The sequence below is a fragment of the Chlorocebus sabaeus genome, chromosome 8, assembly GCF_047675955.1.
Source record: "Chlorocebus sabaeus isolate Y175 chromosome 8, mChlSab1.0.hap1, whole genome shotgun sequence".
Lineage (NCBI taxonomy): Eukaryota > Metazoa > Chordata > Mammalia > Primates > Cercopithecidae > Chlorocebus > Chlorocebus sabaeus.
The window spans coordinates 64,778,832-64,794,864 of NC_132911.1; the positions used below are offsets into that span (position 1 = coordinate 64,778,832).

The 16,033-nt window shown below is 36.1% G+C and overlaps 1 protein-coding gene across 2 annotated transcripts in view; it reads left to right on the top strand.

Annotated features, from left to right (window-relative positions):
* The window catches only part of RAB2A (RAB2A, member RAS oncogene family), a 103,177-nt gene extending 91,561 nt beyond the window's left edge, over positions 1-11,616 (top strand). For both annotated transcript variants that reach the window (XM_008000718.3, XM_073018103.1), the window contains 2 exons: positions 8,182-8,250; positions 10,290-11,616. In XM_008000718.3, the coding sequence (XP_007998909.1) occupies positions 8,182-8,250; positions 10,290-10,385 (165 nt within the window). In that variant the 3' untranslated portion in view covers positions 10,386-11,616. The remainder of the gene's footprint in view (positions 1-8,181; positions 8,251-10,289) is intronic.
* The last annotated feature ends 4,417 nt before the right edge of the window (positions 11,617-16,033 follow it).

The following is a 16,033-nucleotide window of genomic DNA, read 5'->3' on the forward strand; positions in this document are numbered from 1 at the left end:
AGGGTGGCTAAACATTACCCAAGAAAATTATGCTAATAAATGCATGTCATACACTTACACACTCACATATTTCTGTAGCTTTTATTCCCATATAGGTGCACAGTTACATAGATCACCATCTACCAAGACTTTCCCATGTGTACAACGTATTAGAATTCCACATGTCTAAAAGACATTTTTCATTCCTTCCTTGAAAACTGATTTCCTTCCTTTTTAATTTATCTCAATTCATGGTATACCCTTTTATCTCATCACTTAAACCAAAAGCGGAGTCATCCATAAACATATCACCATTTTACCCTGTCACTTACCAAGTCCTGTTAATTTCTTCACAACGGATACTAGGTTTGAGCTGTGCCATTCATTCTCGTTGCCACCATCTGAATTGGTCAGGCCCTCATTTCTTTCTTGGATTATTGCTCTGGACTCCTCAGTCTCCCTGTGGCCAGCATCGCCCCCTTGTGATTCATTCTCCAAACTCCTCTCATTTTGCCTGCTTGCTACCTTTTCAGGGTTCCTCTGCCTATAGGGCCACATCTCAAACTTTGTCTCACATTCCTGGCTATCCCCAGCTTCCAACAGAATTGAACTTAAAATCTTCTCCTGTGTCCAGAATGCCCTTCTTCCCCTCAATTTTCCTAATGAATGAGTTAGAGTTTACCTGTCTTTCAGGCCTTCCCTTGAAGGACTTTCCTCTCTCAGAAGTGGTCATGCCACCTTACTCATCTAAGCAACTGAAGGTTTTTCTTCTGTGTTCCCATATTGGATTCATATCTATCCTATATACCACATCCTTGAGATTTAAGGTATTCATACTTATCTGAGTGTCCTCAGTGCCTGGTACAAATCAAGCACTCAGTAAATGCTTATTAAATGGAAGAACTAAATTGCTAAGGAATCAAACATTTTTACGTTATCTCTGACAGAAAGTAGAAATTCTTTTTTTTAATTGAAAATATTTTAGTATTTACTTTTGAATATAGATAAGCATTCTAAGAATAACTTGGAGTGAAATTTTTCTTCATGAGCTAAGTTTAAGTCCACTTGAATTACAAAATGTTAATTATTAGTTTAGTATACTCAGTACTGAAGAGTAAAATGCTGCAATAATTATGATTTTTAAAACTATTAAGTTTACATAGAAAACCAATTACTCATCTGCATTGCTCAGCTTTTGCTATATTATGCTGCAGCAACAAACCCTAAAATAAACAACTATTTTTTTTTTTGAGTTCCGGGATACATGTGCTGAACATACAGGTTTGTTACCTAGGTATACATGTGCCATGGTGGTTTGCTGCACCTATCAACCCATCATCTAGATTTTAAAGCCCCGCATGCATTAGGTATTTGTCCTAATGCTCTCTCTCCTCTTTTCTCCAACCTCCCGACAGGTCCCGGTGTATGATGTTCCCCTCCCTGTGTCCATGTGTTCTCATTGTGCAACTCCCACTTGTGAGTGAGAACATGTGGTATTTGGTTTTCTAGGAACAGCAAATTCTTAAATGCCATATTCCCCAAACCTTTCTAATCAAATAGTTCTAGTTGCTTCCCCTCTTTATTTCCCTGCTAAAATTAAGATGTGTTTAGGCTCCCTACTTTCCTTTAGTTAGCATTGATACTAGTGATATTAATTTTTGTAAAGGGTAGGAAAGAGACAAAAGATGTAAATAATACAAATTTTATATACTTCCAAAAATAATCCTAGAAATCCAATATAATTTCTAGCTAAAAGGGTTTTAAAGGATGTAGGAAGTGTGTGCTTTTTATGTTCAATTTTAACTGCAACATAAAACAAATAAAAATTCCTTTGACTTGTATTAAAGATAACTGATTCTAATAAAGGAGAGATATATGTAGTGAGAAGAATATTAGATTCTAATCCTGCTTCTGCTATAATTTTGTGTGGTCTTGGGCAAGTCGTTTCTCCTTTTGCAGCTCAGTCATGTCTACAAAATGAGAAAATTATAGATTGTAGATTTAGCAATGGCCCTTTTCCTTCTAGTGAAACACAGAGAAACTGTATGAGAGAAGTAACAGCACAACAGCTCTACTTTGGAACTAGTGATGCTATAGAAAGAGGTGGGGAAGAGGCAGAGGTTCTCCCTCCACAGGGCTGTCCCTACTCCCATCTCATTCCAAAAGGTGGCCCCTGCAGAATTGCCTTGAAATACGATTTAAAAGCCACTATTGGATGATGTGTGAGTTTTTCTTCACTGACCCTAAATCAGATAGAATCACAGAATTTGAAGAAGTCACAGAATTTGAAGAAGTTTCTTATTTAAACTCCCTAATATCAAATTCTAGTCTGCTGTCCTTTTCACAGGATTCTCCTATTTTGCCCAATATCTAAGTCTTATTAAATTTATTTCGGGGGGCTCAGTGTGTACATTATATGTTGCCAATTCACTTTTTTAAGGTTTAGCTCTATTTAATCAAGATATTTGAATTGACTGTAGAGCATTGATCAACATTTCTCTCCTTAACTCTGTAGTGTCTGCAGGGCACATACACATTTAGCACCCATACTCCCTTCTTCTGTTGTTCCCCATGTGTCTTTGCATCCAAACGTTCATGCCAACAGCTGACACACCTATTGAGTGCTTACTACATGTCAAGCACGGTTTTCAATGCTTTACATTAACCCTTCTAACAATCCTATGAAGTAGGCTACGTTTATCTTTCCTTTATTAGGACCACTTTAATACAAGTCAAAGGAATTTTCATTTGTTTTGTTTATGTTGCAGTTGTAATTGAACATTAAAAAAAGCACATACTTCCCACATTATCATCCCACATTCCCACATTTTACAGAGAGGCTAAGCACTGGTTCCAGAGCAACACAGCTGGTAAGAAGTGGCACTGGGGCCGGGCGCAGTGGCTCAAGCCTGTAATCCCAGCACTTTGAGAGGCCGAGACGGGTGGATCACGAGGTCAGGAGATCGAGACCATCCTAGCTAACCCGGTGAAACCCCGTCTCTACTAAAAAAATACAAAGAAACTAGCCGGGCGCGGTGGCGGGCGCCTGTAGTCCCAGCTACTCGGGAGGCTGAGGCAGGAGAATGGCGGGAACCCGGGAGGCAGAGCTTGCAGTGAGCTGAGATTCGGCCACTGCACTCCAGCCTGGGCAACAGAGCCAGACTCAGTCTCAAAAAAAAAAAAAAAAAAAAAAAAAAAAGAAGTAGCACTGGGGTTTGGTCCTGGAGAGCCTGGTTCTAGAGCTCTCAGTAATTCTGCTCATTTTAAAGGTCTAACTTCATCCCACAAATATAGATTTTCTTGAAAGCAAAAGAAAGTTAACATTAATTTTCTTATTTGTTTACATACTTAGAATTTCTTTTAAGAAATAATGGGAACCTTTATAAATCACTATAGTGACTGTCCCATAGTAAGTACTTAGTATATATTATTATTAACTTAGGCAAATGGATACCTATAATGTTCATAGCATTGACTTTTAGCAGTTGAGAAGAAAATTAAACCACATTTTAGCTACCTCATATTTCTCAGTTCTAAGAGAAAACTAAAAGTCACTTGTTTACAAGATACCCTGCTATGTAGCATCTGTTCAAGATAATTAAACTGTCCAAAATACTGGTCTTAACCTAATTTTTATCTTGCCACCAGGTGGCAGCATGTTACGTAAGGAAGTAATTTAAATATTCTGTTGAAGCCCATTTATTTTCAATATTTTGCCTTAAAAACTGTCCAACCATAATAAAAATAAAATAGTATCTTATGTTCTCCTTTGCCTCCATTCTCTCCAGTCTCTTTTAAAGGTCCTGTTAGCACAATATCCGTGAGACCTGCCTTAATCCTGCCCTGCATTCTCCTATCAGTGCAGAAAGTTTTTTTCTTCCATCTTTATGGAGATTTGAGCCGTTGGGCTTAGAATTCTGCCAACTAAATGGTTTTATTCCTACCTAAATGGTTCCTGTTGTTCAGCAACAATAGTCCTCCTCATCTTTGTATCTTCCATGGTACCTACAGAAGTTCTGAATATGTAGCAACAATTTTTTTCTTAATAGAGACAGGGGTCTTAACTGCATTGTCCAGGCTAGTCTCAAACTCCCAACCTCAAGCAGTCTTCTTGCCTAGGCCTTCCAGAGTGCTGGGATTACAGGTGTGAGCCTGGCCAGTGACAACAGTTTAATAGGTGCCCTTGGCTAAATGTCGGTGATATGTAAGATACACATTAACATGTGTATTTACTGAATGTTTATTTGAATTACAACACATTTATAGCCCTTTGTGGTTACGTTTGTTTCAACTGTGCTATTGAAGTCCCTGAAATTTTGCCATAAGTTTAGGTATTATCAGTATCATTCAGATTAAATGCTGCCAAACACTGAAAGATTAGTGTTTGAGGTGGAAAGCAAGAGAATGAATGGCTAATGAAGAAAAGGAAGGTAAAGGACTGAACGTGCCAGTTAAAGCCTGGGGAAAATGAAGGGCTAGTGATAAAATGAGAGAGGCAGGCTTCTGATACTGCAACAGAGCACCTGCCACATGGGGAAGCAGGAGGAGCACCAAATTCAGTTGGCTGCAGAGAAATCTGTTTACACTTCATAATCGTGGATCTGCCTAGACATTGTTTGTTTCATGGTGCAAACAATGAAATCATTGAAACAAATGAAGTCATTTGACATCAGTTTGTCAACAAATATTTTTTCCTATTCTAAAACCTACTAGTTTTGCCTCCTGCTTGTCCCTTAATGAAGTCTTAAAAGAACTTGCCCCCAAAGAGATGCACATAAGCAAAAAGAAACCAGCAATTTCATGTAAGCCTACCTTACCCTGTAGGTATTTCCTTGCTAAGGGTAATTGAGTTTAACAAAGGCAGTTTAAGTACCTATGCTATTTTAGGTATTGTGCCAGAGATTCAAAACTACAATATGTTTAATATCTATAGATAAGGTATTTTTAAGGGAATAGCTTAACCATTCAAATTAAACTGATTCTGTGAAGAACATTAGTACTGCCTTGAGTTATTTACCAAGCAATACTTAAAATGTATTTTTGTACTTTATATATATATATGGAATGCAGTGATCTGAAGATGGATTAGAAACATCCATACCTTAAAAACTTTTTATTTGGGATTGATATTTAATGAATACAGTGAAATGATCAATTTTTTAAAATCCCAGCCAATGTATTGTATACATGCATATTTCTCATCTTTTTGGAAATGTTTTACATCTTAAGTAGAGGAGATTTTTTTCTGTGATACCCAAGGCTCTTACCTTAGAACTTTTATTTGACCTCATAAGCCTTGATAGTATTTGGTTAATGTTCATTATATTTAGGAACTCAGCAGTTTCAAAGTCCATAGCCACGTATTTTATTGTTTGTATGTTTGTGCAAAGCCTAGTGTTATTACAAATAGCCACATACTTTTAAAACAGGTATATTAATGTCTACATTTGTCATGCTGGGTTTCAAACGCCAAGGACTCATTAAAATTAGTCATTAATCACTTAGTAATATATATTAAATATTAATGTTTGTCATGAAGTATGTAAAACCCATTTGTATTGTATCCTCTATAATATGCTTAGGAGGTAGAAAATGTTTGATTTTACTGTCTGTAATGTGTAGTCAGAGATTGAACAACCAAGTAATGTAGCATTATCCAAAGATTATTTGTTATTATTTGTTATATTTCAGTTATAATGAAGTTAATTGCATGCCTTTCAGATAAAAAATACTGTATGTACATTCTCAGTTCATCTGGTACAACTATGCTTAAAAGTGCTTAATAAAGTATTCATTACTATTTAGGTAATAAAATTAGTAGTGATTTATGAAATTTTATATAGCATCACTTTCTTAAGCCCGTTTTTAAAGTGATTTATTACCAGATGGGCAAAAATGCAATTTTTATGTAAATTGACACATTTAATAGTAACTTTTGTAGTATAAAAGTGCTTGTTTGTATGAAGTTATAACTCACTTATGGGGCCTTGTAGTTCTATGTAATGTTGTAGTGAAATGTGCACACGTGGATGCTCCTGGAAGCACCTCCAGCCCTGTGAATTTATGTATCTGTTGACTTCAGTATTTAGTTAGCTTGATTTCTAAAGCCATCACAGTAATTGACGTGTTATTGGAAATAAAGTTAAGTTTTTCCTTATTTATAGGGATAACCTCAATTTTGAAGAATGTGAATCTATTCATACTTGGCTGAAAGCCAGTTCCCTCTTCAGTTTAGCTCCAGCACATACATGAAAAGCGCACTTGCATCCTAAGTGCCTTGTGAATCTGTAGTGATTAATTCTTCTCATTATTTTGCTGCAAATTCTCATGACCCTCTGTGATGATTCGATCAGCCACTTAGAGTTTATGCATATTCATATCTCTGTGCTCCTGCCGCAGACGTTCAAATCTCCTTCACTGACTGGTGTGTGCTTGGTGCAGTAATTGAGCTGCAGTAGATTGATTACTCTGGGGAGCTGTAAGGCCTTTAAAGGTGAAAACATATCAGTCCTGTTAATTAGGAAACAAAAGCTCTGATGGCAAGTTCAGCAGTCAAATGTTTCCAGTGTAGAAAAGATGAAAGGTATGATTTGTTCCTCTCCATGAATCCTGTTTACTTTTTAAACTTTGAATTAGGTCTGTATCAGTGGTAATGGAGTATAGCTTTCTTTTGTGAATTTTTATAGAATGCTAATTGAAGAGGACTTTACTATATTGATTGGTACTGTTATCTGTGATCTGTCAAATGTGATAATTTAGAGCCTATTCAGAGTTTGTATATGCCTTCTATAGCATTGGTAATATTTATATAGAATTTCTAAATATTTTACATAGAGAATGCTTGTGTATAAATTTTGGTATTTATAGGCTTAATTTGATCTACAGTATTCCGACACTAGTTTTTTATTTTGACAATTTAATGGCAAAGAAGTTGAGCTGCCTTTTATCTCTTTATCAGAAGCATCCTTTGATTTTGCTCTCTTAAACTATATACTAAATAATATATTATCATGGCAAAAAAGGCCCTGTGTGGAACTGTATTCTCCAAAAGTAAGCTAGTTTTTACATGGAGGATTATGCAGTTTACATGTGTTTTTCTCTATGTGCTGTTCTCATATTCCAATATTCTTTTTTCCTCTCATGGTCATGATGTTTTCTTTTGAGATATAATTCACATACCATAAAATTGATCCCTTTAAAATATACAATTCATAAGCTGAGTGTGGTGGCACACACCTGTGTCCCAGCTACTCAGGAGGCTGAAGCAGGAGGATCTCTTGAACTGGGAGGTGGAGGTTACAGTGAGCCGAGATCGCGTCACTGCACTGCATCCTAGGTGACAGAGTGAGACTCTGTCTCAAAAATAAATAAATAAATAAACAAACAATTCCATGGTTTTTAGTCTATTCACAAAGTTATGCAACTATCACCACTATCTAATACCAGAACATTTTAGTTACCCCAAAAAGAAACCTCATACTCATTAGCATTCTCTCCCCATTTTCCCTTCCATCTAGCTTCTGGCAACCAGTAATCTACTTTCTATCTCCATGGATTTGCCTATTCTAGACATTTCATGTAAATGGAGTTGTAGTATTGTTGCCTTTTGTGTCTGCCTTCTTTCATTTAGCACAGTTTTTCAAGGTTCATCCACATTGTAGCATGAATCAGTACTTCATTCCTTTTTATGGCCAAATAATATTCTAATTGAATATCCCAAATTTTTTTTATTGACTAATGAACATTTCTGTTGTTTGCACTTGTTGGTTATTGTGAATAATGCTGTTTGTAATTCTAATTAGCATGTGCATACATCGTTTGTTCTTAATCTTAGGGGGAAGGCTTTCAGCCTTCATTTTTGAATATGATGTTAGGTGTAGTTTTTCTTAGATGCCATTCTTTAGATCAGGTTGAGGAGTTCCCTTCTATTTCTAGTTGAGTTTATCATGAAATGTTGGATTTTGTCAAATGCTTTCTCTGTGTCTATTGATGATCATATGGGCTTGTTCTTTATTAATATAATGTATTACATTGATTGTTCTTTATTAATATGTTATATTAATATGATCTTTGTTCTTTATGAATATGTATTACATCAACTGACTTTCATATGTTGAACATTATGATATTCTATAGAGCATATATAATGTTATTTTATTGCTTTGGTTTTATGTATTATGAACCAATTTCTCTATATTTCAGGCATTTATTAATACAGCAAAAGAAATTTATGAAAAAATTCAAGAAGGAGTCTTTGACATTAATAATGAGGTATATACATATAAATATTGTTGGTCAATATTAATTTAGAATTCACTTCATTGTTTTATAATTAATCCTAAAATCAATCATGATAATCAGTTAACACCATTGGTTTACAATCATCCAACTGAAAAATTGGTATATGTGGTATAGTAAATATGTTCTAGTAGAGCAACACTTTATCTATGGAAATGGATTAAAGTAAGTGACCCTATCCATTCATTGCAAGCAATGCAAAATAATGTAAATCCCCCAAAGAGAAAAAGAAAATCCACTTTTATCCACATGACCATATGGTGTCATCTGCTTTGGGAATAATGTTCTGGTATATAAATGCATGTACTATGTACTAATGCAAGATGCTTTCTCTTGTCTGGTATGAAAGAGGGAAATACCAAATTTGGAAATTACTCCCAATATAGCATAGCATGTTTTCAGGAGACTAAATTAATATATATATCTGTGTGTGTGTGTGTGTGTGTGTGTGTGTGTATGTGTGTGTGTATATATATATATATAAAATTGGCATTTGGCATAGGGTTTTTTGTAATGTTATTTTCATCCTGTTTTGGTCAACATGATTAGGATAAAAGGTAAAGCTTTGAAGCATCTATTTCAGTGTTCACCAAAGATCATCACTTGACCCACATCCCCACTCTGCATTTATCTGTATTTATTTCAAAATGTTTATGTGGATGTAGCATACTTATTTTCACATAAATATTTTTGCCATTCTGTATTAAGATTTCTGGCTTCTGAAAGAAAAGCCCTGGTTTCTCCCCAGTTGCAGTTAGAAAAGCATTGTGTTAGAAAGCCATTATGTATGTCTGTCTCATCCTATACATTAATGAGCCTCTCTGTTACTTCAGTAGTCTCTGCTAAAACAAACAGCAGTTTGCCTAAGGTTTCCAAAAAGTACATGATTTTTTCATTGTTTAATTTGGAGTGATATAGTTTCTCAATCCTATCTTCTGCACTTATATGATAGTACTTCTCGAGTTAGTTTAAAGGTGACACCATTCAGAGACTAATGCCATATAAATTGAACAGTAATTGGGCCTCTATCTGAAAGGGCACATTCATTGTTTCTGTCTGGTTTCATATAGTAGCTGACTGCTTTACTGTGCCTTATGCAGCTTTGATTGTAATGTGCTGTCAGGAGCCAACAGGCCGTGCTATTTATTTGGCCTAATGCCAAGGCTGACTCCTTGACTCCTCAAGAAGTTGCTACCAGCCCAGAGGGGGCAAAACCAATGAGCCATAGGGCATGCTTTTTATTAAAGAGGAGTCAAAAGAGCGAAAAGAAACCACATCAGCTGCTGTCAATACTGAGCTAGTGCCAGAAACCCCAAGGCTACTACTGTTGCAGAACAACTGCCAAGCACTATAAATCTGAGATTTACTGTGACGTGAAGTTTCCTTAAGAGCTTAATTTCTGAAGCTACTGTATTACTTTTCTCAAAGTGTTGTATTTTTAGGTAAAATCCACTTGAGGGAGTGAGGGTTAAGACATAAGTGTGAGTTTGATGAATGAAAGAACTACTCTGTGTGTGGGTTCTTGGCAAGCTGCCATGTCTTTGGGGATCATAGAAATTATTGATGACACAGAACACTCATATGCCCTTAGCCTGTACAGCTGATTCAACATGGAACAGAAACACTGTCTAGTGAAAAGATTTTACCTTGTATTAAAGCAGCATGGACTTTGGATATTTTTATGCTTTAAAGATTACTTGCAATAATTATTTTAAATGATTTCTGCATTACGAGAATTTCCTGAAAAGCAGCATTATCCAATATCTGTTTACCCCGTACCTGGTATGATAAATAATTACTTTCAGGAACATTTCCACAGTGTTTTTAAAAGGAAGGAACAGCCCTTAAGAGAGATTGTTTTAATTGTTGCTAAAAGCTACTTACTGTATTTTTCTCAGTTGTTTGATAAAATTGTATCATAAAGAATTAAATGAGTTTTTTAAGAATCTAGTTAAACTGTATCGTCTGGTTGTGTCTGGTCATATTTATTGTTCTGTTCTCTTTTATTTCAGGCAAATGGCATTAAAATTGGCCCTCAGCATGCTGCTACTAATGCAACACATGCAGGCAATCAGGGAGGACAGCAGGCTGGGGGCGGCTGCTGTTGAGTCTGTTTTTACTGTCTAGCTGCCCAACGGGGCCTACTCACTTTTTCTTTCACCCCCTCTCCTCCTGCTCAGCTGAGACATGAAACTATTTGAAATGGCTTTATGTCACAGAAGACTTTAATCCTTCAAATTCTTGTATAACTTTGAATAAATGGTTAATGTTCACTTAAAAGACAGATTTTGGAGATTGTATTCATATCTATTTGCATTTGATTTCTAGGTCAATTGATGTGATTATTTTTGTTAAATGTTGTCTTGTGCCCTTAACTACGAACTGAATTGTATTAAACACTACAAAGTCATCTTGAGTATTTTAAATCGGTTTGTGTAGTTAGGTTTCCCAACACCTGTGGTTACCTAATGTTTAATATTATAGAACTGTCCTCAAAAACTTTGTCAATTTTCAAGGCTATAAGGAACAGAAGGACTCTTTTAATTCTGTATTTATCATTTACTTTCTGTATATATAGTTTAATAACCTGCTTGGGTGTAATTTGCCAAGCTTGAATTCTTTAATGCATTTGCATAAATTCTATACTGTTTAGAGCTTAAAGCTACAGAAGCATTGTTAGGAATTGCTTGGACACTGAATTTTAAACTTTTTGACATTGTTAACAAGCATGTTCATCTTTTCTTGTCACTAGTCCAAGAGAAATATGCTTAATGTATATTACTAAAGGCTTTGTATATGTTAACCTGTTTTAATGCCAAAAGTTTGCTTTGTCCACAATTTCCTTAAGACCTCTTCAGAAAAGGATTTGTTTGCCTTAACGAATATTGTTGGAGAAAAACACAGTATAATGAGTGAAAAGGGCAGAAGCAAGAAATTCCTACATCTTAGCGACTCCAAGAAGAATGAGTATCCACATTTAGATGGCACATTATGAGGACTTTAATCTTTCCTTAAACACAATAATGTTTTTTTCTTTTATTCACATGATTTCTAAGTATATTTTTCATGCAGGACAGTTTTTCAACCTTGATGTACAGTGACTGTGTAAAATTTTTCTTTCGGTGGCAACCTCTATATAATCTTTAAATATGGTAAGCATCTTGTCTGTTTTGAAGGGGATATGACAATAAATCTATCAGATGGAAAAATACTGTTACAAAGTAGAAAAGCTTTAGTAATTTACTCAGTGTGGTGGTTTTATCCTTTTTTTCTTTTTCTCCCTTGGTCTATAATGAAATTGTTATAGCAGTGCAAAATAAAATCCTATGTATAAAAGTGTTCTTTTTTTTTTTTTTTTATGACCACCTCTTTTTTAATGTATTTTTAGTCCCCTTACAGCTTTTACATGTGTTGAAGCATGTTTTTTAAAAGGGTCAGAATGTTTTAACACTCAACCCTTTTTAAAAATTTTGCTAAAATGTGACAAATCTCACTATATTGAAATTCTTTTTGTTGATGGTGTAAGCAGTGTAAACAAGTGTTTTCTACTCTTGAACCAGCACAAAAGCACTTATGCCTGAAAAAAAGCATAAAGAAGTTCTAATTCTGAAACTACTTTCATTTCACTCACGGCCTTCAACTTTCTACAGGTCTTCCCTGAAGATTCGGCAATACTCTGTTAAAAGTTTGACAGTACTCTTGTGGGAAATCACCAAATGCTATCATAGTTTTGTTTTAACTATCTCCTTGAGGGCAGAGGGAAAGGTGAGAGAAAATCTATTTTGATGGGTATTTGTAGTACAGCCTTTTTCTTTCAAGTGGCCATATCAAATACACTGGTCTTACTAATCACTCTCTTTACCAATGAGTAGAAAAAGTTAAGGCAGCTAGGACAGGTTCTGCTCTATACCAAGAAGAGAATGATTCTTTGGAAATCGTTATTTTTAAGCTTCTGTTAACTTTTCCAGAAGTTTAGTGTGTTTCTTTTCCATGCTTTCTCCCCTAATTCTTTTATTTGAAGAAGAGAAATTAATGACAAAAACAACAAACCAGGACATGTGTTTTAATACCCTAAGGAAAAGTGGAACCCTCAAATATAACTCCTCCCACAGCCACCCTAATGTGCCTCAGTCTGGGGCAGCAGGTGGACTTCTCAATAGTTCATTTCCACATTCTCTACAAATCGCGTCTACCATTAAGGAATATGTTATGAATCCTTTCTGTTAATTGAGAAAGCAGTGTTATTGTCTATGATTTCCACTCTTTGCTCATTTTATTATCCCTGTCAAATAATGTAATATTGGTACCTGCAGTTGAATTTGTAATACTGTAATTGAATTTTTAGTTGATCTTTGATCAACTTTTATAGCATCTATGGACATAGAAAATCAGTCACTGAAAAAATAAACACAGCTTTCAGTGTCTCACTCAACATGTAACATTTCAAATTGTGATCTTCATAAAGATATTGTTACCATTTGTCTTCCAAATTTAAGACAACCGAATGAAAAGCCAATTTTTTGAAAGAATGTGGCATATAATTAGATATACAACTGAAACAGGATATACAACTGCATACAATTTGTTTTTAATGATATTTTAAAATAGCCTGTTAACAGGAAAATAGTCCCTATTTATCTGCTAATGGTCAAAAAGGTTGGGATATAAATCGTACCAAAATGTTTCCAATCACTCAGAAAAACTGATTCACATCTGGCTTTGGAACACCTTAAACATTTATTCTCTCATACATAGTAAAGCCGCATGTCAGTTTATTTAGTCCTGAGGTTGGCAGCATGAGGTTTGATTATATGAGTAAAAGATACACAAAGAGATAAAGCTGTTTAATAATAAACAGGAATTGACTGTACAAATAGGTAAACCAGAGTGTCTACCTGTGTTTCTCAAGAGTTTAGGTGTGCTTTATGTTTACATTAAAATGAAGCCTAACACCACGGTAGATCATCTCATCCTCTGTTGGGATGGACCAGGTATTATTACTTTCTTGGTTGAAGTCATGATAGAGAACTTCATTTTATTTATTTTGTTTATTTTATTTTGGGAGACAGAGTCACTCTAGTCCCCCAGGCTGGAGTGCAGTGGTGCCATCTTGGCTCACTGTGACCTCCATCTCCCCAGGTTCAAGTGAGTCTCCTGCCTCAACCTCCCAAGTAGCTGGGATTACAGGCACCTGCCACCACACCCTGCTACTTTTTGTATTTTTAGTAGAAATGAGGTTTAGCTGTGTTGACCAGGCTGGAATCGAACTCCTGACCTCAGGTCATCTGCCCGTCTCAGCCTCCCAAAGTGCTGGGATTACAGGCGTGAGCCACCACGCCTGGCCAAAAACTAAGTGTCAGTCTATATATTAGTATGAATTAGTTTTACAAAATTATGAGGCCAATTCTTAAACATTGAAGAACAAAGCACGAAACTCCTGATAGAAAAATGGAGGAAAATGAGCAATTTACAAGAAAAGATATAAAATGTCCCTAAAGTGCATTTTTAATTCAAACATAATGTAAGTGATTGATACATTAATTTGCTTCACTCTAGTAACCTCCTTCTATTTATGTGTATCCCATAACATGTTGTATACTTTTAAACACAATAAAATTTATTTTTAAAAATTCAAACATGCAAATTAAAGCTAAGATGCCATTTCTCACCTATGAGACTGGAAGAAATGTCAAATACAATGCCACCTTGTATTGGTGAGGCACCTTTGTGTGTTGCTGGTAGAAGCGCAAACTGGAACTGCCTTTCTGGAGGGGAACTTGACAATACCTAATAAAATTACATATACACTTGCTGTTAGCACAGAAATCCCACTTGTAGGAATCTGCCCAAGTGATAATTCTCCAATAAAGCAAAAGCTCCATATGCACAAGGTTACTTTCTGCAGCATTGGTTGTAATTAGAAATTATTGGAAATGAGTTACATGTCATTTCCACTTATAGTGATTCAGTAAACTATAGTGATTCAATAAACTATGTCCATCCACACAGTGGAGTCCTACACAGCTGTAAAGAAGGATGAGGAAGAAGATCTCTAGAATACACCAGAAACTAGTTACAAACACTGGGTGGGTACAGGGTGAAAAGTAAGAGGGCTGGGAATAGGGTGGTTGGGACAAGAGAATGTTGCTGCTTTCAGGGTACATTTTTTGTATGGCTCTGACTCAACTATGGTTATGTTTCACATAACCCAAACATAATTAAAGTCAACCATGAAGTGCAGGAACTCGGTAAAATACAAACTATTAATGAACTTGTCAAATGAGTAACACCACACTGAAGGGGTAGGGAAGAAAACCAACATATATAACTTTGGAAAATAGTATTATCACTGTTTACTGTAAGACTGAAGACAAAATGAACGATCACAAAGGCTGTAGCTAGTAAAGGGGATAGGTTAGCAATGCAAAGCTACCTTTCACATAGACTGAGCAAATAAGTAAATACATTGTGGATAATGAGAGCAAAGTTCCTCATCAAAAATGCATTGCAAATAAGTTGAGAAAGGCTAGAGTGAACCTTGTGGTGGTAGGTTGGAATTGAGGAGATCATGAACTCGTGGATTTTATATGTACAGATGCACCGTGAGTAAACATATTTCTTCACCTTTGTCTACTGAGAGGGCCGAGTAGCAATGAGCATAATGCCTACTGCCCATTACTGGTTTCTAAATAGCATTCTCTAATAAAGGAAACTAGGGTTCATTAGAAAAATGATTGATTTCCTGGGTTGGGGCAGTGAAATTAGAAAATGAGCCTGGAATATCCTGCGATACCAGAGGAAAGTAAGGAATTGTTCGTAAAATGATGGGGCAGAGGGGAGTCAGGCCAAAGGACACTAACTAACGTGCTAGTAATGGATCGTAAACTGGGGAGTGAGATAAATATCCATAAGTTTATATTAATATGAATGATTAAGTAGATGGGAAAGACGCAGCTCTTCCTTACATTAGCGACCAGTTAGTAAAGATAAAAGGGATGATGTAAACAGAAAATCTACAACACAGTCGTTGTTAAAGGCAGGAATCAATACTAAAATTCGTGGGCAAAAGCCTGAGAAAGGCTATGCATACAGTCTGAGTATCTCCTCACAAAATATTATTGCAAAAGAAGAAATACAACAGTGGAGAGACCTGGCAGACACCATGGCTTATCAAGTGATTAGGAAGATGTGAGGATGCCACGTACTTCCCAATAGGATGCCCTGAGAAAAACACTATTCCATGGCGAAAAATGGGTCACCTCAACCCAGTCATGAGGAAACCTGTCACCCAAATTTAGCAACATTCTACAAAGTATCCAACACTTCACAACTGGGCATCATGAAAGTTAAAGAAAGAACGAGGAACTGTCAGAGACTAGAGGAGATAGGGAGCCATGGCAACTAAATGCAGTGTGGGATGCTGGATCCAGGAAAGGGCATTAGTGGGAAAACCGGTGAAACAGGAATAGGGTCTGCTGATTCATTAGCAGCATTTTAATCAGTGTTAATTTCCTGGTTCTGATCATTGTTCTATGGTTATGTAAGAGGCTAATATTGGCTGGGCACAGTGGGTCATACCTATAATCCCAGCACTTTGGGAGGCCGAGGCAGGTGGATCACAGGGTCAAGAGACTGAGACCATCCTGGCCAACATGGTTGAAACCCTGTCTCTACTAAAAATACAAAACTTAGTTGGGTGTGGTGGCGTGCACCTGTAGTCCCAGCTATTTGGGAGGCTGAGGCAGGAGAATTGCTT